A 23,606-nucleotide genomic window follows, 5' to 3' on the forward strand; every position below is an offset into this window, starting at 1 on the left:
TTTAGATTTTTTCTACAGGTCTTATCTACAGGTACCGTTTTAACTTAACTTTTGTGTGGAAGCAGCGTGAATTCACACAGGCCACAAATCTGCTTTTACCGACTGTCTTGATCCATTCAGCCATGTGTATCCAACTGTGACAACCCTTTGTAACAATATGCACCTTAATTTCAGTTCATTTATTTAGTCTGTGTATACATTAAAAACATACAACTTATTGTATAATTTTCATTTTTTATACAAAACTGGATATCTCAAAATAGCTTTCAATTTACAGGATTTAGGAGAAATGAATGTTAAAACAAGATTTCCCAGTCTGTTTTAAATTGATCCATGGTTGAAATATGCTTTAATGCGATGACTATGATTCAGTCTTCTTCCTCTTCATCATGATGTGAGACTGTTCTTGACTCATCTTCACTGTCCGTTTTCTCATCTTCTGCTTCATCTTTGTCATCCTCAGAGGTGTCTGTATCCTCACTCGAATCATCGTCCTCAGGTGTACTAAATACAGAGATGACATTTTAATGAACTTAGTGACCACACCCATGGAAAACCAACTAGGGATGTACAGATATGTTTTTAAAAATATTTCATATTTTCCCAGCAATATTAGCTTACTGGTGTTTGAATTTTAGTTGATAGGTCACTTTCTGTTGCAAATGTAAAAGTTGTATAAAGTGACATACTACTACAAAACTGTCAGCAGTAAAATGGTTAGACCAGTACAAGTTATTTATTCATCAACATATCACACTCACTACAGCAAACAAACAGTATGCCTTGGGAATTACATCAGTGATAGAAGTTATAAATGTAATGAAATACTAAATCCTTACCGCATTTGTCTGTTGAGGTTCCTACATTCTACTCCTGAATTAACATCAAAAGGATCTGTGAACAAGACAGATGATTAGCTTTCATTAAGAGGAAAATTGCTTCAACATTATAGGTCATAACTCAGCAACAGCATCCCCCTCTGTTTATGGGGCAATGTTACAGAGATGCAGGAAACAATCACCCTGTTTTTCAGACTTTTGAATCACTGCCCACATCTCTGACTCAAATAGAAGCAAATTAATGAAAATCAAGTGAACAAAGCTAACCCCCACCCCCCACCCCCACCACCAATTATTCCTGATTATTAATGATCAGTATTGCAAGGGATGTTCACATTAGTGTTTATCAAATTATGGGTCAGATATTACAACTCACAGTGGCCTTTATTTTATGATGATAATAATGATATTACTAATAAATAATTCATGAAGCTTAAAAGCCTTAAGAACCATGTTTTATGACTTTTACATCCCTAAAAAGGAATGTGAGACCAATGTTTTCCCAATAATAATTTATCAGTGGTGAAGCTTCATAGAAAAACTACATCAGTGATGCAGAAACAGTTTATATTTTAGTTCAGTGAACTACTTTTGGGCTACAACTTTAACATGAAGACAAACTAAGACTAAAATAAGGACAGATATAGGACTAAAACCAAAACAACACCCAGCCACCACTGCTAAATAAAGATGTAGGGAAAACACTGGATGGGACCTCAATATATTTCTCCCCCATTTTACCAAACTCCTCCTCCTCGGGTTTGGCTGTGAGAAACTCCTTCTCTACAGAGAGCAGCTCTTCCTCTGACTGGCACTCTGCATAGCGATCCAGCAGAGCTTTATTGAGATCCAGGAACACTGTCCCCCACTTGAATTTCTTCAACAGGAGCACTGCTAGTTCTTCAAAACCTGAAAAATCAGACATAGTGAGTTTCACTGCCATGCCTTCTAACAGGATAGAAAAATCAGTCAGGAAGACAATACAGTAAATAATTCCTGAATAAGTAAAGCTAAAGCCTCACCTACAATACAGAATGTAGCAGCAAAAGCCTCAACACAAGACAACTTGCAAGGCTTGCCATAGTTGACAGGGTTTGCAGCTATGAGGTACGGCAGTAACCTGGGGTGAGTTCCAACCATCTTACTGAAGGGAGTTTCCTCCAGTTTGGCCCAGGAACAGTCGATCACTGCTAACCCATTTTGAGCCACAATCTCTCTGTACATAAAGGACAGTGTTTTTTAAATCACTCTGACATTAATCTTTGATCACAGTTATAGAGATCAAAAATAAGATCAAATATTTAATAAATCTGTTATGGACCAGAACAAATTTTTATTACAAATGCCAGTGAACACATTGAAGAAATGCTTGCATGATTAAATCATTGATCATTAATGAACCATAGTCGGAAAAAAACAAAACTAATAAATTGGCTGTTAATCTCATACTTGATCCAATAATTTGAATTTATTTGTTGTTATAGTAATAATAAAATGTTAGCAGCGAGCAGGACAGCAGTTATTTTAACATTGCAGTGAATGCAGTAGAGGACTCAACAAACCTGTCTGCTGGCGTCACATACTTTGTGCCCATTGGACTCAGAATGAGCCCATTGAATCTCTGATTGAGGCGCAGGTTGCGTACAAAACCTTTTCGTACTAACTTTCTGCCAGTGCAACGTTTGGGGTCACAGTGACCCAACTCCCACATGGCAAGTGGACAAGGCAGTTTCACCTGAGGGGCCTCCGCTCCTTCCTCTAGGTGAAGACTCGCTGAGAAAGACAGTGATAGATAATGTGAATATCAACAGCCTTGCTCGAGTAGTGGTGTTTGTACTATCAAGTTTTCAAGTTTTCAGAACTTCCCCTCAATTATACTGATGTTCTGCCATTAATTTACTGTGTATCACCATAGCAGAAGTTGACAGATGTAGTGCATCACTGTATTCTGCATGAACAGCCCAGATTTGTTCAAACATTAAATCATAACTTTACAAGCTCAACAGATTAAGGCCTTATGTCACCACTCTAAAACACAGAGATCCCATGTAAACACTGCACTTCCCCTTAGAATACTTGGGTACAATTACTATAATTTGTCCTTCCCAGAACACTTTATTTAATTTTTTAAAAAGGAGAATTATTGTGCTTGATAAAGGTCTTGAAGCGAAAAAAATAGGCAAGCACAAAATAGCTGAAACATATTTTTGAATTATAAATAGTCAATGTACCATTACCTTCAAAGGCAGTGTGCATTTCCTCTGTAAAGGCCTCTAAGGATTTCCCCTTCATTTTATGCCGTTTGTCTTTGCCTTTGTTGTCAGATCGCACAAACTTGCCCTGTTTCTTTCGTCCCATGTTGCACCAGGTGGACAACTAGATAATTACTGTAAGATAACAGCTTGCATTTAAACTGGTCAGCACCTGTTTACATGCTCTGATGTTAGCTAGCTAACTACATTACTAGCACATCTGAAAAACTAATTCGCAAAAATTTCGCATCTTATCCTTTCGTAAATCCGTCACAAATTCATAGACATTATCACTACACAACTAGTCTTCGTATTCGTTTATCCTACACTCCTTTAAATAGCTTTTGAAATACAGTTTAGTGGCTTTCGCTAATGCATGCCGTGGAAAGCATGTCGTAGTCCAAGATACAAACTGCGCATGCCCACTTTTTATTTTGATCACGTGACGTGTCATGTGACGACCGACCAGCAAAGCAGGAAATGTAGCTAGAAAACGACTCTGACTGTTTCATTCTGAAATAAGCCATGTACTACTTGTGTACCGGAATATCCAGATTACTAAAGTTGTGGATGGTCTGTGCATCCCTTTTCGGTAAGTGCCTCTATGCTCTGTTGTGCGTATTTTGTTTTATAACTGTAATACCAAACCATATGTGCCACACCGTGCTGTGCTGCTGTGTTGAGTCTGTTATCGACTTATTTTCATACAGTAAACTATGGATTCGCCGGTAAAATGAAGATAGTTGAGGAGCCGAACACATTTGGGTTGAATAATCCTTTTGTGGCTCAAGGAAGCAGACTACAGCCTAAAGCGACCCCATCTCCGGTGTCCGGTAAAAAAAAAATCGACATGAATTAAAGCTTACATTTTCTTTAATCACTGACTTCACTTATTATGTCAACATTAATGTTTCCCTCAAGGCCCAGTGCATCTTCATCGACTTGCTGGAAAGTGCTTCAGTCTCACAGAATCAACGTGAGTATTTCACATATTATCAAACTGTTACATCAAACTGGACTGTCTGCAAAAACAAACATGTGATTGGGTGACTTTGCAGGTATAAATATGAATTCTGTCCATTTCACAACATCACCCAACATGAGCAGTCATTCAGGTGGAATGCTTATAGTGGGATATTGGGGTAAGATGCCATTACCTTATCTTTACTTAAAAATACCTTTATCGTAAATATCAATATGTGAATGATTGGCAGTAAGCAGTGGGTTTGTTGTGAGAGCAGTCTGTCTTGTGTTCCTCACAGGATCTGGCAGGAGTGGGAAATAGCAAACAACACTTTCACAGGAATGTGGATGAGAGATGGGGATGCTTGTGGGACTAGAAACAGAGAAACAAAGGTTAGTGTGATTTAAAAATGTAAACATATTCTGGTAGTCAATTAACAAAATTTAGGAGCTTCCACTGGCTTCTTTCAGTGACTATGTTTCTTCTTAAATACAAACTATGTGTCTGTAGTGATAAACACTCAACTCAAAGTCACAGTCTTGATTAAATCAACAATAAAAACACTAGTAGATTTGTTGTGTAACTTGTTCTTTGTCATGGTTCTGTAGGTGATTTTTGTCTGCAGCACAAGCAGCAAGCTTTCTCAAGTCTCAGAGCCCAGCACTTGTGTGTACTCGCTAACCTTTGAGACACCACTTGTTTGCCATCCACATTCTCTTTTAGGTAAGACAAATAACCATCTTAAAGCACAGATCAGCAGGGTATGTCAGTGGTAATAGTGATTTCTTATCATTTGTATGCTCTTTTTAAGTTTACCCAACACTGACTGAGAAACTGCAGGAGGAATGGGATGAAGCTGAACAGGCTCGCTATGAGGGTCTTATTACTGAGCAGGTAAGAAATGACACAGCATGGCCAATTTGATCCTTGTCACTTGACAGTTTATGCCACTTGTATGATAATGAATGTACATGTGTACCTCCATCAAACATCTTGTTCATTTTGCATTGAAAATTATACAATTGTTTTCAAGCTTGGATATTTTAAAAAATGTCAGCCCTTTCTCAAAGTACTTGTTTTCCATTTTTATGTCTCCACACCAGTGACCACTATGGCTGGCGGCATTTTGTTTTTGAATTGTCTGTCTGTCTGTCCATCCATACATTCTATTCTCATGAATATATCTCAGTACAACACCTTGACAGAATTACCTTAATTTTGCACAAACGTTCATTTGTAATCGAAAATGAACTTATTATATATTAGTGGTCAAAGGTCAAGGTAAGTGCGACATTACAAAATATGTTTTTGGCCATAGCTCAAAAATTAGAATCAAGAATAGTATTAAGAATAGTAATTTAATAACTAATGGTCCTGTACACTAACACAGTGTGTATGTTTGCTGCAGGGATACAATAATCTTTTGAGGGACATTTTTGAAGATGCTGGTTTCCTGAAGAGCCAAAAAGTGAAGGTCAGTCAGCCAGAGGCTACAGACAACTCAGAAACACACAACTCTTTACAGAAATGTACCGAGGTATGTGGATTTATAGAGATTTAAATACTCATCCAAATAATGGCCCACAGAATAGTGTGCAATATGATTACAACACCATGACAAGAAGTTGTTTAGAATGTATTCTCTCAATATATTTTGTACAGGACTTCCAAAAACAGAGAGAAGAGATTGAGAGACTGCGTGCTCTCCTCACTCAACACAATATTCCTTTTGATTCAAAGCCAGGTAAGTCAACTCAACTCAGCAGTCTTCACTCATTTAACTTGTACACAGCATGTACAGTACTTTCTTGTGTGCAATATCATTTGATGTTCATATATGTTACAGATGAAGCAAAAGGTACAGTGAGCGTGACCGTTAAGGATCAACACCTGAGGGGTGACAACGGCCTTATCGATTTACAGTGAGAAGCACCTGGAGCAAGTCAGAGCAAGTCGCATCCTCCGTTTACAAGCACCTGGATTGGACTGTCTTGGTCACTGTGAGTGACAGAGACACTCGCTGGACAATATTCCTGTCACTGGTGGCAGCACTAAAGGTTCATTTGAACAAGTTACACTGAGAAAAACTGAAGTCTCTGGATGCCTTATGCTCTGTACACTCAGAATCAGAAAATATCCACAATGAGACATCTACATGGGTTTATGTACCAAGTATACTGGTAGTTCATGTGTGTGTGTGCCAAACCAAAAGGCAAAAGTGGAGCAAAAATCTTAACCAATGATGTTATTTATATATTTGGCCTTATACAGTGACAGAAGTATTTAAATGCCTAGTGTACTGTATTGAGTGTATTTTTATGAACTGAGGAAGCAAGGTCGTGTCATCACCCTTTTACCGACATATAGACTTAGCTTCCTTCCTGTGACAAGTTTGCAACCTGAATTAAGAGTCAAACATGGGCCTCTGCAGCACAGGAAGCCTACATTCTCCAACACTGCAGCCAGAACTGGCAGGTGCTCCTATAGCTACTGTATATCTGGTTTGGGCATATGAGAGTTATATGGTTGGTTATACTGATACAATGTAAAATGACATTAGATTATAATCACACACTTGATGTGTAAGATTTAAGAAAAGGGTTGACATTAATCCTAAAAATGAGCAGATAAGTATAAATCTCACATGCTCATAATGTGGAATGTGAACTACTGGTCTAGATTGTGTTTTCTGTCACAAGGGATTTGTCAAAACAAAACATTGCTCATCATGATTATACCTAGAGGGTGAAAGAAAAGTTATTCTCATCAGTGACTTCACTGATTATGGGCCTCGACAAGCACAAACACGTCTCGACTACATTCCTGAGACTTTTAACTCCAGAGGTCTCTCTGCTTTCTGCTTCATCTGTGGGGGGGTTTACATACTGGTGAAACTAGACTTTATCTTAGTAAAAATTACTTTTATTTAGGGTACTGTTGTGCCCTAAGTATAACCTGTCATTAAAATGAACTTAAAGGATTTCATATTTTACAAAGTGTGAGAAACACTTGTGATTCAATCAAAACTTTTCCCTTTCCCAACAGGACCATTAGAGAATCCTACATACAAAACACACACAGTTTTAGTCCAAGCCTGAGATCAGGGCAGTCATTCAGTCCACAGATCAGCGGAGTTCAGTCTTTTTCCTGGTGGATGTGATGTCTTCCTGTAGTAGTGGTGGGTCAGGAAAGCAGCTGGATAACTTCTCTGGCTCTGTGCGCCCTCTGCTGGACATCCACTTCCTCTGGTGCGTTCCCTGACTCTTCAACCAGAGCTAAGGCCTTCTGCACTGTAGTGTCCTTAGCCCTTCCACGGAGCCCCTCCAGGTACTCGAGCAGCACGGAGAACTTCTCATCTGGAATCTGAGGACAAGTTTTCAAAGCGTTGAAAGCATGCTCTGAAAAAGAGTGAGTGTAACTCACAACCTAATCACACAATAAGAATCTGAGGTCAACAGAGGTGGGTGTGTGCCTTCCCTCTAAACCTCAGCTGAGAAAAATTCCCCTTCATGAAATGATGAAGCAAGTTAATTTGATCAAACCACCTGTTTATAAAGTTTTGTGCAAAATGGAGTCCAGAAGAAAACAGGCATCGTGTGGGTGAATTTTGAATCAAAGACAAACTGGATTTCAGTTTCATGGTGGAAAAACGTGAGAAAACTAAATGTAATATTTCCTCTTTGTAACAGGATGGAATTGAGTATCTACTTCCACATTTGTAGAAAAATGGATGGTTGGCAAAAAATTATTTAAAAAAATTACTTTAAAGAGAAACTAAAAAAACAAATAAAAGCTACTACTGAAGCTATTTCATCCCTGGAGCCAGTAACCTCTGCACAACTTAACTACTGCAACTCTCAGGGGAAATAAAACAAAGGGCGCAGTATGCTCTCTGATTTAACAGGACTCAGCCAGCACAGTGATGAAAGAGGGAGGGGAGGAAAAGATTTTGATCACATGGCCCACGAAGTCATTCTGGAGTATGCTAGTGGGGTATTGCCCACAGAAATATAGAAGCCCTTCGCAGTGAGCGGCTGTGTCCATGCAGTGAGCATCACTTTCAGAGCTTTGGAGCCAATAGGCAACGTCTGGCTGGTGGATACAAAACAGGAGACGAGCGAGTGACGACAGCGAGAAAAATGGTAAGTGGAAACATGTGTTTTTAACTGAGTAGTTTTTAACTGAGTAGGGAGTTCCTCAAAGAGAAGCAGACAAAGACTGGCCAACAGGGACTTACAGCCATAGAAAATATTTGGAAAGACAAACAAAGCTACTATTATTTCTACATATATGTATATTTAGAGACCTATAACTATGACCTACAGTTAAGTTAATTTAGGAAGGAAATGTACTATATGTTGTAAGAGTATGTTCCTGTGGAAAACTTATTTAACGATTCATAAGCAGAGCAACAGTGAACACTCTTGAAAATGTTAAATGCTGTTAACAGTGTATCTCACTTGTTTGTGCATTTAAGAGCAACTGATTAACATAACTAGGTGATAAATATTCATAACAAAATAATCTGAACTCTAGTTCGGTCGGTTCCTGGTCGTCCCCTGATGGAAGGAAATGCTTGACAAACAGTGCATGGTGATGCTGCAGAGGACAAGATTTCATCAGAGGGTGTTTTCTCTTTTCTTTTCAGGCTAATCAAAGCGAGGACTCAGTGTTAACCACTGAGTGGAGCACCTCACCTCCACTTTCCAGCAGTTTTACCATCACTGACACCTCTTCCTCAACCGTCTCCTCTCCCTCTGTGTTAGATGAAATTGCAGCTCACGACATAACCTCCAGGGCAAACTATGTCTACAGTTTCTTTGCAGGTCTGGGATTCATTGCAGGCTGCTTCCTGCTCTACAGCTTTATTCAGACCTACAGAGCCCACAGACGGCTGGCCTGGCTCGACTGTCTGCTCTGGGCCTTCTGCTGCTTCCAGCTGCTGCTCCTGCTCCTCTCTTTCCACATTGTGGCCTACAGACCCCACTACCTGCAGACCACAGCTCTGGGCTGCGCTGCTCTCTCCTTCGTCATCAACATGGCCTCTCTGTGCGGCCTGTCTGTGTTGGTGCTCATGGCTTACGTGCTAACCCTTGGTCCACCCTCCCATGCCCTGCTGCAGAAGCCTGGGGTCTGTGCTGCTCTGGTAATCCTGACTTCAGTCCTGATCTCTCTGCTGCTGGCTGGGATTCGTGGACCTAGAGATGATCTGCAGAAGGAGTCCACCTGTTTCATGGATCCAGCCAAAGCTGGTGTTTCATACGCAGTGGCTAAGTTGTGCCTGGTTCTTCTGATTCCTTACATCCTCCAAGTAGGACTTCTGATAGGTGGCTGTGTCCGACAGTGGAAATCTAAAGGACGTTTCCTCTCTGGCTCTGAGGAGGGTCCCATGTTCCTGACAGTGACTGTGGTCATGTTTCTCTGCCTGTTGTTCTACAGCGTGGCGCTGGTGAGGGGAGCGCAGCTACAGAGGGAGGGGAGGCTGAACCTATATGAGGAAGCGTTTCTGAGTGTGGCGGAGTTTGTACTGTTCTCAGGGAGCAGTGCCAGCCTGCTGCTCGTGCTGTTCATGCACAGGCCGTGTCGAGAGAGTCTCCAAGGAGTGTTTAGGCAGCTAAGGGACTGCTGTCGAAGCCCAGAGCGTACACAGCAGGACATAGATTCATAAAGGACAAAAACTCCTCAGATGCATTAAATTAAAGACGTTTGAGATCTGACATACTGGACATTTTAACGTGGTTCTCCAGTTTGTTTTTCTCTTAATTGACTGTGTAAATGTTTTTATACATATTGCTTTTTAGTTTCTCCAGTGGCTGAAAGTTTGTAAAACTATTTTTCAAATTTCATTTTTTATATATTTGTATTTTTCAATTAAACAAATGTGTTGCTATAAATCCTTAGAATTGTGCAACATATTTTCAGTCTTTCCTGTTGCTATAACAATAGCAATATATTTATATAGTTACTATAAATCAATAACTACAAATAAGGCCATTAACCTCTTAAAAATGTGTTTATGTCAAAGCTAACTGATTTGTAGTATTGTATAGTTTTTAAAATAAAGGTTATTGCTGTCAAATGCAACATAAATTTGATTAACAGGTGTTTTAAAGTAAATGCAACAGAGCAACTATTGCTATTAATTTTACCTTTTCAGAGTTGAACATGTGCTGCAGTAGCCATGTCTGCCTGGTCTTCTGGAACTTCCACTCTGCACGGTTCTCAGCCCAGCTGCAAACACAAGTGCATGTTGTGGGTGTGAGCTTCTGGTTTACATCAGTTAACCATGGCAAAATGACGATATTGTATGAATGGGGGATGAAAGACAATACCATGAAAACATACACAACGGACCAGAATAGCCCCACATCAAAGACTACATCTTTGAATCTCATATTGCTCAACTGCTGCTGAGGAATGATCAGAAATGTGTTGATTTTTGCTTCATAATGTAAATGCATGATTAATATCAAAGCAGCAGAGGCAGAGTTATCCTGACTTGTACCCTCTAACATAGGTACATCTCCAAAACACTGGATCCTACACTTCCCACAATGCAGCTTAAACATTTCACTAGACCCTGCCTACCTCTTGAACACAGACATCTTTCAAACTCAGTGCCCCAAGTCTGTAACACAGACTTTTAGCCTCAAGCCAAGACAACCTTGACAACCTCATCTACGTATCCCTGTGTAATCCTGCTGTGAAATGATAGTGAGGAAATTTGCCATATTTAGCATCAGCAGTGGACAACAGGGTTAATGATGTTCTGAGCCTTTTTTTGTCTTCTGGATGCATCATATGGCTTAAATGCCTGAAAAGTTGATAGATATATTGCATGTGTGTAGTGTTTTCATGTACTCCTTGCTTCCTGTTTAAGTGGACGGAGATATGGGGTTGCTTTGGACCTGTGGTTTCTTATGTAAGAGGCAGGAGGCCAACATGCGGATTCACCTCTCCTGTTTCAAATCAGACTGGCTCTTACCAGGTGAGGTAATCTAAGGCCTGCTGAGGTGCGGTGGGTCCAGATGCTTCTGTTTTCTTCAAGGTCTCTCCCTCAGCTTTAAGCCTCTTCTTCTCTTCCTTTTTCAGGATCTTCTTCATCTTCCTCTCCAGGACCCGCTTCTCCTCGGGACTCAAGTCTTCCTCTCCCTCGTGTGTCCCCTCAGGGCGACTGGGTGGATCTGAAATCTGTCACACCAAAGCAAAACAAAGGCATCCTGGGAGTTATCTACATTAACAGACCTTCCTATTTAGACCTTTATTCAATCAGTGTTTGTGCACAGCCATTATCAAACATCCATAAATAACTCACACTGATCATGCCTGAATGATAAGAAAAGTTAAAGCAACAGCTTCACTTTTTGTGTATGTTAACAGCCATTTCCTGCCAATTTTCTGTATAATAATAAAATTCTCTGGATCAGTGCAGGGCTAATTTTCTTACACTTCAGTTTGATTTCTACTGCGTGTAGAATAAATGTAACATTTTGTTGTGCTACGGTGCAAAGACAAGCGAAAGCTGAATTTAGGTTTGGATCACTTCCTGTTGCGCTGCAGCTCAGAGGGACGTTTCCTGTACATACAGTATATGAGGTCAGCATCACACGCATTTATTCTGTGTGGTAAAGTCAATAATGGTGCGTAACATCCCCTCAGCACTGCAATTGAAGAGCTCACTCTTGTCCACAGCACACATTTGCACTGTTTTAAAAATAACCACCTGTTTAGTCAGTTTCATGCCAAATGATACAGAGGAGTCATGAAGAAAACAGGTGTTGTGTGGGTGAATTTTGGATTGAAAACAACAATTGGATTTCAGTTTCATAGCAGAGAAACTTTGACACAGAGAAAACACCACAGAGAAAAACAAAATGTACTATTTTCTCTTTGTAACATGATTAAATTGAATATCTATCTCCCCATTTGTCTGCAGAAAAAATTGATACATGGCAAAAAACGTGTCAAAAAAACTTACTCCCAAGAGAAATAAACATCTAAATTAAAGCTATATCATTTCTGGAGCCAGTAACCTCTGCACAACTTAACTACTGCATTTAACTCTCAGGGGAAGTTAAACAAAGGGCGCAGTATGCTCTCCGATTTAACGGACTCAGCCAGCACAGTGATGAAAGAGGGAGGGGAGGAAAAGATTTTGATCACATGGCCCACGAAGTCATTCTGGAAGTATGCTAGTGGGGTATTGCCCACAGAAATATAGAAGCCCTTCGCAGTGAGCGGCTGTGTCCATGCAGTGAGCATCACTTTCAGAGCTTTGGAGCCAATAGGCAACGTCTGGCTGGTGGATACAAAACAGGAGACGAGCGAGTGACGACAGCGAGAAAAATGGTAAGTGGAAACATGTGTTTTTAACTGAGTAGGCAGTTCCTCAAAGAGAAGCAGACAAAGACTGGCCAACAGGGACTTACAGCCATAGAAAATATTTGGAAAGACAAACAAAGCTACTATTATTTCTACATATATGTATATTTAGAGACCTATAACTATGACCTACAGTTAAGTTAATTTAGGAAGGAAATGTACTATATGTTGTAAGAGTATGTTCCTGTGGAAAACTTATTTAACGATTCATAAGCAGAGCAACAGTGAACACTCTTGAAACTGCATTAAAAACAGCTAATTAGGGAGTTAAGTTACCCAAACAAGGATGCTGTTAACAGTGTATCTCCACTTGTTTTGTGCATTTAAAGAGCAACTGATTAACATAACTAGGTGATAAATATTCATAACAAAATAATCTGAACTCTAGTTCGGTCGGTTCCTGGTCGTCCCCTGATGGGAGGAAATGCTTGACAAACAGTGCATGGTGATGCTGCAGAGGACAAGATTTCATCAGAGGGTGTTTTCTCTTTTCTTTTCAGGCTAATCAAAGCGAGGACTCAGTGTTAACCACTGAGTGGAGCACCTCACCTCCACTTTCCAGCAGTTTTACCATCACTGACACCTCTTCCTCAACCGTCTCCTCTCCCTCTGTGTTAGATGAAATTGCAGCTCACGACATAACCTCCAGGGCAAACTATGTCTACAGTTTCTTTGCAGGTCTGGGATTCATTGCAGGCTGCTTCCTGCTCTACAGCTTCATTCAGACCTACAGAGCCCACAGACGGCTGGCCTGGCTCGACTGTCTGCTCTGGGCCTTCTGCTGCTTCCAGCTGCTGCTCCTGCTCCTCTCTTTCCACATTGTGACCTACAGACCCCACTACCTGCAGACCACAGCTCTGGGCTGCGCTGCTCTCTCCTTCGTCATCAACATGGCCTCTCTGTGCGGCCTGTCTGTGTTGGTGCTCATGGCTTACGTGCTAACCCTTGATCCACCCTCCCATGCTCTACTACGGAGGCCTGGTGTCTGTGCTGCTTTGGTGATCCTGACTTCAGTCCTGATCTCTCTGCTGCTGGCTGGGATTCGTGGACCTAGAGATGATCTGCAGAAGGAGTCCACCTGTTTCATGGATCCAGCCAAAGCTGGTGTTTCATACGCAGTGGCTAAGTTGTGCCTGGTTCTTCTGATTCCTTACATCCTCCAAGTAGGACTTCTGATAGGTGGCTGTGTCCGACAGTGGAAATCTAAAGGACGTTTCCTCTCTGGCTCTGAGGAGGGTCCCATGTTCCTGACAGTGACTGTGGTCATGTTTCTCTGCCTGTTGTTCTACAGCGTGGCGCTGGTGAGGGGAGCACAGCTACAGAGGGAGGGGAGGCTGAACCTATATGAGGAAGCGTTTCTGAGTGTGGCGGAGTTTGTACTGTTCTCAGGGAGCAGTGCCAGCCTGCTGCTCGTGCTGTTCATGCACAGGCCATGTCGAGAGAGTCTCCAAGGAGTGTTTAGGCAGCTAAGGGACTGCTGTCGAAGCCCGGGGCGCACACAGCCCAATAGAAACATTATTGCTCCACATATCGAGATCACAGACACCCTGCAGGACATAGAGTCATAGAGAACAAAAACTCTCTAATATGAGTAAAGAACTCCCCCAGATGCATTAAATTAAAAATGCTGGAGATCTGACATATTGACATTTTCTTAATCTAAGTTTTAACATGCTTTTGCTGTTTTTCTCTTAATTGACTGTGTAAATATTTTTATACACATGCATTCTCCTTTTTAGTTTCTCCAGTGGCTGAAAGTTTGTAAAACTATTTTTCAAATTTCATTTTATGTATATGTATATTTGTATTTTCCAATTAAACAAATGTTATAAATTCTTAGAATTGTGCAACATATAGTCTTTCCTGTTGCTATAATAACAACAATATGTTTATATCGTTGTTATAAATCAACACCTATGAATAAGGCCATTTTTCCATTCTTGGAAAACAGGCTCTGTTTGCATAAACATGATTTGCACAAAAGCCCATTTACACAAAATGCCTGGAAAAACCTCTGCAATGCCCAGAATGTCACATAGGAAACATGCCGTCTTGGAAAATAAAAGTCAGATGTTAAGTTTAGGCTAGCAGTGTTAAAATTCTTCATTTAAGTTTTAAAAATCTGTTAAAGAACAAAGAAACCGACAAGTGACACTGTGAACTTTCCAGTTCTTTTCAAGAAACTGATGGGCACAAGTTCTAGGAATAACATGGATCACGTACTGCATCAGTGCCAGTATAGGGTGGCACAAAACCTCAGACCAGTTGGAAAATGAACACAGGAGCTGGGTTACATAAGTTGACGTCATGTGACCTGACCTGATTCACACTGAGAAACTTTCAGTCAAGGATCTAATGTACAGTAAGTTAATCCTCATAGCAAAATGTAATGCATAACAACATTAACATGGGAAATTATTTACATTCTCAAATAAGTGTCCGTAAACTAAAACAGAAAGCACATAAACTGTCTGTGTTTAGAGATTCAGGAGCAAGAAACATAATACGGGACCATCCCTGTCTGTCCTTCATCTTGTTTTGTGTAAATATCCCTTTAGTCTGTTCCCTGACTCCCATATTTATATATTTCAACAATATACAATCTAAGTCGTGTTCACACTTCATGGTAGAGTGTTAGATGACCCAAAGTGACATAATTATCTATGTAATAAAATACACCCACATATAAAAATCGTAGGGGATATTTAACATGACTACTTGCAGCACTGCCTAAGAACTTAAGTAAAGCTTTTATTAAACAATGGTGTTTGGCTAAAGAGATAGAGATATGACTTGCACGTGTGTCTGTGTTGTGTATTTTGTGTTTCTTCCTGTACGTGGTGGGTGGCACCACAATACCTCTGTGGATTTACTTTGCTTTCATAGTCACCACCACTAAAGGACAGGGACGAGTGGAAAGACTGCCGGCAGTGCAAGGAAACATAGGTAAGTTTGAGCCACATTTACATTAATGTCTAAAGTTTCTCTCACAAATTAGTTTATGTCAAAGATAATTGATTTAAAGTGCTTTAAAGATTTTAAATTAAACGTGTTATTTCTGTCAAATGCATCATACATTTGACTAACAGCTGTTACTATTGCAGTATTTAGGCATGTTACGCCTGTGTTAGATAGTTAACAGAGATGACAGAGAACAAGGAGAGAGACATGCAACAAAGGTCCACAGAGGGACTTGAAGCAGGTGCACTGCAGTTTATGGTCAACACCTAGACCAATTTCATATCCACAGAGAAAACTACAGCAATCCTAAAAACAACACTACAGAACTCAAAAGAAGAATGTGCCTTCACTTTATAGCTTTGTTTCTTTCTCAGCATAAACAGCTGCAGCAGAGATGATGATAAGCTATACAGTGTCATATCTGATTATGATTATATGCTGAAAAACAAGCTGCTGACTGCACTTCTCCTCTGTGTCTAGACTAAAGAGTGGGCATCAATTCCACTACTACATCCAAGACTACTCAGAGGAATCAGATGGCACCACAGACTCCACAGTGGCTAAAAACCCTTGGAAAGCTAAGAACTATGAAAACTTAATGGCTACCAACCACTGACACCAGCTCAACACAGAAGTGTAATATGGACATGAAAACATACATGGGCTACAGAGTCATCACTGAGGATAACGTCACCGTACACCTGAATGACACACAGGCAGTCGTCTCAGATTTTCTGCAGGCGGCCTCTGAGAATCATCAGCGTTACATTATCAGCCTCATCCTCTCTGGTCTCTACACCATACTCCTCTTCCCTGTTGGCTTCATTGGGAACATCCTCATCTTAGTGGTGAACCTAGACCACAGGGGCCGCTTAAAAGCCCCGGATCTCTATTTTGTGAACCTGGCCGTGGCTGACCTCGTCCTTGTGGCGGACTCTCTGATCGAGGTGTTCAACCTGAAGCAGGGTTACTATGACAAAGCTGGTCTCTGCACCTTCATGAACCTGTTCCAGCAGGCCAACATGTACAGCAGCGTCTTCTTCTTAACGTGGATGAGCTTTGATAGGTTTGTTGTGTTGACTGGTGCCGCTGGCCGCAGCATGTCGCACCCACGCCTCAGCTGCTGCCTCATCTGGGCGTCTTCATCCTTGCTCACCGTGCTGCCTTTCGCCGTGGCTCAAACTCAGCACGCTGGAGAGCTCGACTTCTGCTTCGCCAACGTGACACAGATTCAGTGGCTGGAGGTGACACTGGGTTTCTTGCTGCCTTTCTGCATCCTGGGCCTGTGCTACTGGAGAATAGCACAGGTTCTCCAGCACAGACACAGGGAACAAGTCTGCCTGCAGCGGAGGCCTCGCAGGCAGAAGGCCCTGCGCATGATCTCAGCAGCGGTGTTTGTCTTCTTCCTCTGCTGGCTCCCGGAGAATGCCTTCGTAAGCGTCCACCTCCTGAGAGGTGACACAGACGGCGGCACGCTGTGGCAGGACTACCCCCTGACAGGTCACGCTGTCAGACTGGCAGCGTTCTCTAACAGCTGCCTCAACCCGCTCATCTACAGCTTCCTCGGGGAGACCTTTCAGGACAAAATGAGACTTTTTCTCCAGCAGAGGACCAGATGGGCCAAACTGCACAGGTCAGCCTCAGGAAAATCAATCTGTGTAGCAGCTGCAAACACATGCAGTCATGCAACATGCGACAGACCAAACCAGTCCACACATTTAAGCTCTAACATCCTCCCACAAACTGTTCTTACTTCCTTCAAATAAAAACCAGTCGCATATGGTAGGCCACACACATTAACACATAATGTTTTACATTCATGGACACTGAAAAAACAAGGACTTCCATTTTGTTGTAGAAACTCTTATGTTGAATCAGTTAATTAAACTTTAAGCACACCATGTATTGGAACTCTGGGATCAGCTGTTTTGCATGGTGTCTTGTCAAATTAAAATTCAGATCTTTGATGCCATCTGGAATGTAGCATCAGATCAATTTTTATTATTTAAACGAACATATACATAAAACGTTCTATGGGCTGAACGACTTTTCACTGCTCTAAACTGGTTTCCAGCGCCTTGACGCCTTGTTTTAAAAATTGTTTTAAATACAACATTTTATGATAAAGTTATTACCAACTGCTGTAAGCATCACAAAATTATAGGGAGACATCTTCAGCTGTTAATGTTCTTACCTTGTTTTGTTTGGTCTGTGTTTGCTCTGTCACTTGATTCTTTTTGCGTTTCTTCTCCCTTTTCTGTTTTTTATCATGTGCTGTATTTGTCTGTTGAGGAATCTGCACTGGAACCTCCTGGGTGAAATAAACAGGTTCAGTATTTTGTGAGTATTTCACACAGTATTGTCTAAAACAGGTACAAGGGACTGTGCTACTCACCTCTACTTGCATCTTCTTCCTTTTCTTTTTTACTTCAGCACCCATTGTTTCTTCTGCATGAACTCCGCCGGCATCTGAACCCAACTTTTTCCTTTTAGGAGGGTTTGATCCCAGTTTCAAAGATTTTTCTTTGGCCATGAGGTGATTTACTGCTACAAACAAAAACACATGTGAATGCCACTAAAGAACAGGTGGACAGTCACACTGTGCAGACAGTAAACCTTAGAGACTGAGAGGGGCGAGGGCTTCTACATCATTTTCTATGATAAAACTTTGCTTGACACTAATCCTAGGAAACACATTGACTTCCAGAACAACTTACATGAATATTTAAATAGGCTACATTTGTCCTGCTTCTGCTGACGACCTCCTCCGATGGGCAAGAATAAATTAAAACATTTGCTCGACTTCACTAGCAAAATGTAAACAGCTGTTTAGGACCAAACGTTACTTTAAACTGCTCTCTGATAAAACATATGTGGTTAAAAACTTACCTGAATTACGAGAGAAACGTGCTGGCACTGTGGAAGGCACACAACAAGCATGGGAACTCAACCGGGAAGTGGTGTTGCCCGGGTGAAGTGTGATTGGACGGAAATCTCTCTTTGTTTTGTGATTGGTCGATGTGTGTGAGTGATTCAAAGACCCGCGGTGATAACGTGACCGAAGGCAAATGATCTGTAACTAATTGCAACATTGTAGTTTTTTAAAATCATTATTATATATATTATGTATAATAATATTGCTAACAAATTATCGGATGTGAAATCGTGAGAGGCCAATGATATAACAGCATGAAAACACACAGTAGCACAAAATAAATGTACTGCAAGGTTTTGGTACAAAATAAAATAATAAAAATAAAGCAGAATGATTACGTTTTGTAGGCAACATTTGAAATAATATTTAGCAACAATCTCACTCCAAGGTCCATTTACTGCTCAGAATAGAAGTTTTCAACATTTACATTTTCATGTTGTTATTAATGAAAACTCGAGGGCAGCCTCTATATTTTCATAATTTATTAATCGATTAATCTCCGGATTATTTTTAGATTATTGAAATTCGATTTTTTCCTCTTCATATGATTATAACAATAGTATAAGAGAATAATAATATTAATATTTGAAAATGAAATGACAAAGTCTGTGCGTGGTTTCAGATTTTTAGCATTATAGTGGAACGGTCCAAACCAGCCTTTAACAGCTGTCCCGGAAGGAATTCGCGGTTGCACAACCCGGTGTTACATGACCTAACCAAGGAGCGTTTAGTAAGGAAACCTTCTGCTTCACTCACCTAACGATTGTGTGTAGTATGATGACCAGTTGTCCGAGATGTCTACAGCAGCAGGACGAATTTTCACCGGTCTGACACGATTATCCTTCAGTCGACGGATTTTAATTCACAGCTCGACCGTGAGGTGAGTGGAAATCACTGGCGCCCTGTCAGAAAGCATGTTGACTCTATAATGGTGGCTGTGACTCAATGACAATGTTTAACTTCTGACTAGCAACGCTTCGAAAAACTTTGGTTATACTAAGATTCAATTTACTGTATCAATGAACAGCCTGTTACAGCATTTAGAGAAGTTTTTTTCTGATAAATTGCTTTTTCCTCAGTAAGAGGTTATTCACTCACATCCTGGACAGTAAAAGCAGCAGTTGTGTCCCTCAAACTGTAGTTCAGGGCCTGATGAAATTATCAGATGACACACATTGATCCACTGATCTACTGATCTTAACGCAGTGACTGAGGTTTCAGTTTTAATTTCAAAAATGTAAGGTCATGGTGTGTGTGCTGTCAGAGTCTGGTGAGATGTTTTAAAGTTCACAGTTAATAGAGCAGGGCCTGGATTTGTCTCTAGATGGCATCATCACTGTGTCCTGTCTACATCCTGCTCAAATATAGACACAACACAGTTCCACAGTCAAAATACACAAGTGTTAACAGCAAAATCTCCAAAATAGAGATACTGAAGTGAAGTACCTAAAACATATACTTGAGTATAGTACTTGAAGTGTACCTACTTACTTTCCAGCACTAGTTCAGTCTTCAAATCTCTCTTTGTCTTTCTTGTCTTCTCTGACAGAGGACTAAATGGTGCACGGTCCCTAGCTCTGAGCTCTCAGAGGCCAGCCAGGTCCAAGAGGCCTGCAGGTGATGAAGAGGGGGTGAACAATGAGCCCATCAAGTTCTCCACCAGTAAAGCAAGTCACAGGACCTGGAAAGTGGACCGCTCCATGGGGAGCCAGTTTGAAATACCCTGGTGGAAAGTCTTCCCAATCAGCCTTTTGGGCATCGGCTTCCTCCTGTGGTGTTCACTGAGACAAGAGTCGGACATTGATGCACAGCTGGAGAAGCAGCTGCATGAGCATTTACCTGGCTTGCTTTCAGATGAAGAGGAGGAACAAGACCAAAATAAATGAAGTTAACAAACAAGGACCTTCAGATGTATATATTTCAAGTTTTATTTATTGTGAAATGTGTCTAGTATTTCAGGCTGTGGCACCAACTCATTGTTCTGACAGTGCTGAAGGTGTAGTTGTGAAACCGTCCAGCATTCTGGAAACTCATGAATTGTTTGCATCAGTGAAAATTAAGGATTACTTTAGACCATACATTGCCTTTTGTCAAGTTTCAGAATAATCAGAAGAGATTAAAAATGCCTTGATTTAAACTTGGGCGTAGTCTGCTTTTCTTGTCACTTAAATTACATCCTATGATCAAATTTCTCTAAAACTGAAACGTTCTTGTTAACCCGGTGTCATTTTGCCAGTTTCCTCAAATATACACTATATGCTCCAACTGAGTTTTTTGCAAATTGCCTGAAGGGAGCTGAACAGATTTTACAATCAATTTGGCTCCTTGCCAAAAGTCTTTGATCATCCTACAGTGCTGGAAAGATGAGCATTTAAAGGGGAAGGAAGGGACCAACGAAGTTGCGTTTTAGAGCTTAAACTTTACATAAAAGGTTTCTGCTTTAATTTTAAAACACAGATATCAGGGGTTGGAGGTAATAATCAGGTCAAAGATTTGAGGTAGCGGAAAGTTTATTTACAGCACAGGGAATCCTATGACATGCACACACAGGATTAAAAAGGTACAGATTCTAAAATAGATTTGCAAACCTGAGAAAGGCAGTGGAATAGTTTGTATTTCAGCATTTACAGACATGAAGCTCTATTCTACTGTGAATAGGACAACTGGAGAAGAAAGTGATGAAATGAAAAATTAAGTACAAAAAAAAAAAATATGCCTGAAACTACAAATGACAAATCATGTGGTACACATGCTGGTAATAGTTCAAGATTTACAAAACACCGCCCCCCCCTTCAGTCCCTCCCACCCAGCCCCCCACTAAAAAGATAAAATCCAATCATTTATGCACGCTCTCCTCTAATTCGCCTGGCCAGCTGAATGTCCTTGGGCATGATGGTAACCCTCTTTGCATGGATGGCGCACAGGTTGGTGTCCTCAAACAGTCCAACCAAGTATGCCTCACTGGCTTCCTACATGAGAACAAAAATAACCATTACAAACCAGTCACCAACAGGGAAAGAATTACACTTTACAGTTAAGTCAAAACAGCCTATGCATTCATATCAAGTAATTAAGTGCCACCTCACCTGGAGAGCGCCAATAGCTGCACTCTGGAAACGCAGATCTGTCTTGAAATCTTGGGCGATTTCCCTGACAAGGCGCTGGAAGGGCAGCTTCCTGATGAGCAGCTCAGTGGATTTCTGGTACCGACGAATCTCACGCAGAGCAACAGTACCAGGCCTGCAAAGAAACAGAAAGTAGGAGCTTAATATTTATAACCAACTGTTGGATATGCTATGCTGAAAATCCCTGACAGACAGTGAATGTATTTTTCCAAGTCAGCTTTAACAGGTAGAAACTAGCACCAACAGAGAACCCTTTTCACTTGTGATAGTGTGTATTTTACCTGTATCTATGGGGCTTCTTCACACCGCCGGTTGAGGGCGCGCTTTTCCTAGCAGCTTTGGTGGCTAGCTGCTTCCTAGGCGCCTTTCCTCCGGTGGATTTACGAGCGGTCTGCTTGGTACGAGCCATACTTCACCTGTAGGTCTGAAAAAAAAAACGAAACAAAAACAAAAGATTGGGTCAACAACGAACAAATATCAACTCGTTGCCCTCAAACCTACACGCTCGCTTTAACTGAAGTGAGTCACCGCCTCCTGGAAAGTACCTTCAGTGCTAAGCAGTCTCACCAATGACACACCGGAGTCACCGCCTTGAGGATATAAATATTTGCTGTTCGGTTTAAACGATTGGTATGGTTAATAAAAGCTAAACATCGTTAAGAGCAGCAGCTCGTCATTTGTCATGTGGGTAGCTTCACAGTAGTCAGATAATAGATAAACCTTGTGTAAATCGATGTGTTAATTTAAAAAAAACAGCTCTAAAGCCCCGCCACCATTAAGCTTCGGAGAACACACACGTTTCTTTACTGTCGATAGCGAGCAAATTTAAAGCTAGCATAGACGGTTGCAAAATGGCGCCAGCTTATTACCACAGAGACTTACATCAATTTAAACACACGGCGGCCGTCTGAACCAGTATGATATGTGACTATACAAGCGAAGTAAACTCTAATGCAAGGTTTAGTTATAATAAGAACGAGTTTCTCGGTAAGCAAAGTTTGTAAATAGCAGTTTAAATGGAGCTAACAGTTAGCCAACATGCTATGGCGCGCTCCGTTGTTGTCAGTTGATTTAGGATTACCGCTAGAAACTGTGTTCTAACGTCTATCGGCGGCCGAGAGATCAGACTAAACCATATAGTTCGTGAGTATTAGCAACAACGGTGGAAGAATACATTAATGATAGTAAACGCTCTCACGTTACCGTTTGTGTTTATTTTCCGGGAAGGTGATGTCTCCTCGTTGCGTGTCGGTCGACTGTAATAACTCTGGGGAGGAGCAGGAGGTGGTATTTATAGTCTGAGAGAAGCGGAGCCTAAAATCCCGCCCCTGAGCCGACAGGATTGGTCCGAACTGAAATCCCTGACGGTATGTGATTGGTGGAAGAAAAAAAGCAGACTCGCCGCCTCTGCATTTGAGATAGAACACAGCCAAGAGTAAAATACCACAAGAAGTACATTTTTTTTCTAACAGAGTTACCGACATGTCCATTCATTCATAAACCTGAAACTGCTTCTTCACATTCGGCAAAAATCTGCCATCAGCTCTTGGTTCTGCATCCTTAGGACTTCACATATGATCTCTAGTTTTTTATTTTATTTGTATTTTTTTTTTTTATTAAGTTGAACGACAGCTAACAATGTCGCCCTGCGAATAGGTTGTGTAAAATGTAGAGTAAATATAATCTGCAATCTGGTGTCTTCACTGCTTTCCCAACTCAACATCTGTTTAGGTAACAGCCCTGACAGTCCTGGGATCTGGTCAGGAATCGGGCAACAGACCAAGGACACAGACAATATGATCCTTTGTGTCTGTGTTTAAAGAGGAGGTTTCAGCGGGAAGCTGATACAGAGAGCATCCCACCCAGCCACCCACTAACCAACAGCCTGGTGACGAAATCAGTTTGTTTCCTTGTCGTTAAAATGACCCTTTCCTGTTACTCTCAATCCATCTTTATTAGCATACAGTGATTTTATTATTTTTATGTTTGCAAATTTATTTACATGTGTACATTTCTTATTCACTTTTTGTTTTTTAAATGTGTTTGCTTTGATTTGTCTAAAAGTGTTTTAAAAGACATTTTATAAAACATTTATAAACACAACACAACAACACACACACAAATAGAGAAGTCGTGTGAGTGTCAATC

The 23,606-nt window shown here is 40.9% G+C and overlaps 6 protein-coding genes across 12 annotated transcripts; 3 read left to right on the forward strand and 3 right to left on the reverse strand.

Annotated features, from left to right (window-relative positions):
• Window positions 1–164: 164 nt before the first annotated feature.
• tsr3 (TSR3 ribosome maturation factor) lies at window positions 165–3,498 on the reverse strand. Its single transcript, XM_018681783.2, has 6 exons — window positions 3,077–3,498; window positions 2,402–2,612; window positions 1,862–2,055; window positions 1,581–1,748; window positions 840–894; window positions 165–504 (listed from the first exon to the last, which is right to left on the reverse strand). The coding sequence occupies exons 1-6, from the start codon at window positions 3,195–3,197 to the stop codon at window positions 369–371; spliced, it is 885 nt and encodes a 294-aa protein (XP_018537299.1). The 5' UTR covers window positions 3,198–3,498; the 3' UTR covers window positions 165–368.
• A 44-nt stretch (window positions 3,499–3,542) lies between these two features.
• On the forward strand, window positions 3,543–6,722 carry gnptg (N-acetylglucosamine-1-phosphate transferase subunit gamma). Of its 4 annotated transcripts, none has more exons than XM_018681782.2 (10): window positions 3,543–3,683; window positions 3,802–3,924; window positions 4,013–4,067; window positions 4,150–4,233; window positions 4,354–4,447; window positions 4,664–4,778; window positions 4,867–4,949; window positions 5,464–5,592; window positions 5,718–5,799; window positions 5,902–6,722. In XM_018681782.2, exons 1-10 carry the CDS (start codon window positions 3,617–3,619, stop codon window positions 5,979–5,981), a joined length of 912 nt encoding a protein of 303 aa, XP_018537298.1. In that variant the 5' UTR covers window positions 3,543–3,616; the 3' UTR covers window positions 5,982–6,722. The 4 variants fall into 4 exon arrangements, with proteins under 4 accessions (XP_018537298.1, XP_050922092.1, XP_018537295.1 ...); XM_051066135.1 differs by having other exon boundaries at window positions 5,464–5,529; XM_018681779.2 differs by having other exon boundaries at window positions 5,718–6,722.
• Window positions 6,723–7,201: 479 nt separating this feature from the next.
• On the reverse strand, window positions 7,202–18,455 carry LOC108886764 (uncharacterized protein C7orf50 homolog). 2 transcript variants are annotated; one of them, XM_018681787.2, is made up of 6 exons: window positions 18,288–18,455; window positions 17,794–17,945; window positions 17,593–17,709; window positions 11,041–11,246; window positions 10,205–10,286; window positions 7,202–7,418 (listed from the first exon to the last, which is right to left on the reverse strand). In XM_018681787.2, exons 2-6 carry the CDS (start codon window positions 17,929–17,931, stop codon window positions 7,239–7,241), a joined length of 723 nt encoding a protein of 240 aa, XP_018537303.1. In that variant the 5' UTR covers window positions 17,932–17,945; window positions 18,288–18,455; the 3' UTR covers window positions 7,202–7,238. The 2 variants fall into 2 exon arrangements, with proteins under 2 accessions (XP_018537303.1, XP_018537302.1); XM_018681786.2 differs by having other exon boundaries at window positions 17,794–17,942; window positions 18,288–18,395.
• On the forward strand, window positions 8,016–17,586 carry LOC108886760 (G-protein coupled estrogen receptor 1). Of its 3 annotated transcripts, XM_051066132.1 has the most exons (3): window positions 11,263–12,404; window positions 12,938–15,383; window positions 15,879–17,586. In XM_051066132.1, exon 3 carries the CDS (start codon window positions 16,040–16,042, stop codon window positions 17,162–17,164), a length of 1,125 nt encoding a protein of 374 aa, XP_050922089.1. In that variant the 5' UTR covers window positions 11,263–12,404; window positions 12,938–15,383; window positions 15,879–16,039; the 3' UTR covers window positions 17,165–17,586. The 3 variants fall into 3 exon arrangements, with proteins under 3 accessions (XP_050922090.1, XP_050922091.1, XP_050922089.1); XM_051066133.1 differs by lacking the exons at window positions 11,263–12,404; window positions 15,879–17,586 and adding an exon at window positions 8,016–8,197 and having other exon boundaries at window positions 12,938–14,519; XM_051066134.1 differs by lacking the exons at window positions 11,263–12,404; window positions 12,938–15,383; window positions 15,879–17,586 and adding exons at window positions 8,017–8,197; window positions 8,704–10,133.
• Window positions 18,456–19,000: 545 nt separating the features above from the next.
• Window positions 19,001–20,470, forward strand: LOC108886767 (protein ccsmst1). Its single transcript, XM_018681789.2, has 2 exons — window positions 19,001–19,213; window positions 19,883–20,470. The coding sequence occupies exons 1-2, from the start codon at window positions 19,128–19,130 to the stop codon at window positions 20,217–20,219; spliced, it is 423 nt and encodes a 140-aa protein (XP_018537305.1). The 5' UTR covers window positions 19,001–19,127; the 3' UTR covers window positions 20,220–20,470.
• Window positions 20,471–20,825: 355 nt separating this feature from the next.
• h3f3d (H3 histone, family 3D) lies at window positions 20,826–22,808 on the reverse strand. The gene is made up of 4 exons (XM_018681790.2): window positions 22,662–22,808; window positions 21,740–21,882; window positions 21,420–21,573; window positions 20,826–21,302 (listed from the first exon to the last, which is right to left on the reverse strand). The coding sequence occupies exons 2-4, from the start codon at window positions 21,865–21,867 to the stop codon at window positions 21,174–21,176; spliced, it is 411 nt and encodes a 136-aa protein (XP_018537306.1). The 5' UTR covers window positions 21,868–21,882; window positions 22,662–22,808; the 3' UTR covers window positions 20,826–21,173.
• Window positions 22,809–23,606: the final 798 nt, after the last annotated feature.

The sequence above is a fragment of the Lates calcarifer genome, linkage group LG23 (assembly GCF_001640805.2).
Source record: "Lates calcarifer isolate ASB-BC8 linkage group LG23, TLL_Latcal_v3, whole genome shotgun sequence".
NCBI lineage: Eukaryota > Metazoa > Chordata > Actinopteri > Centropomidae > Lates > Lates calcarifer.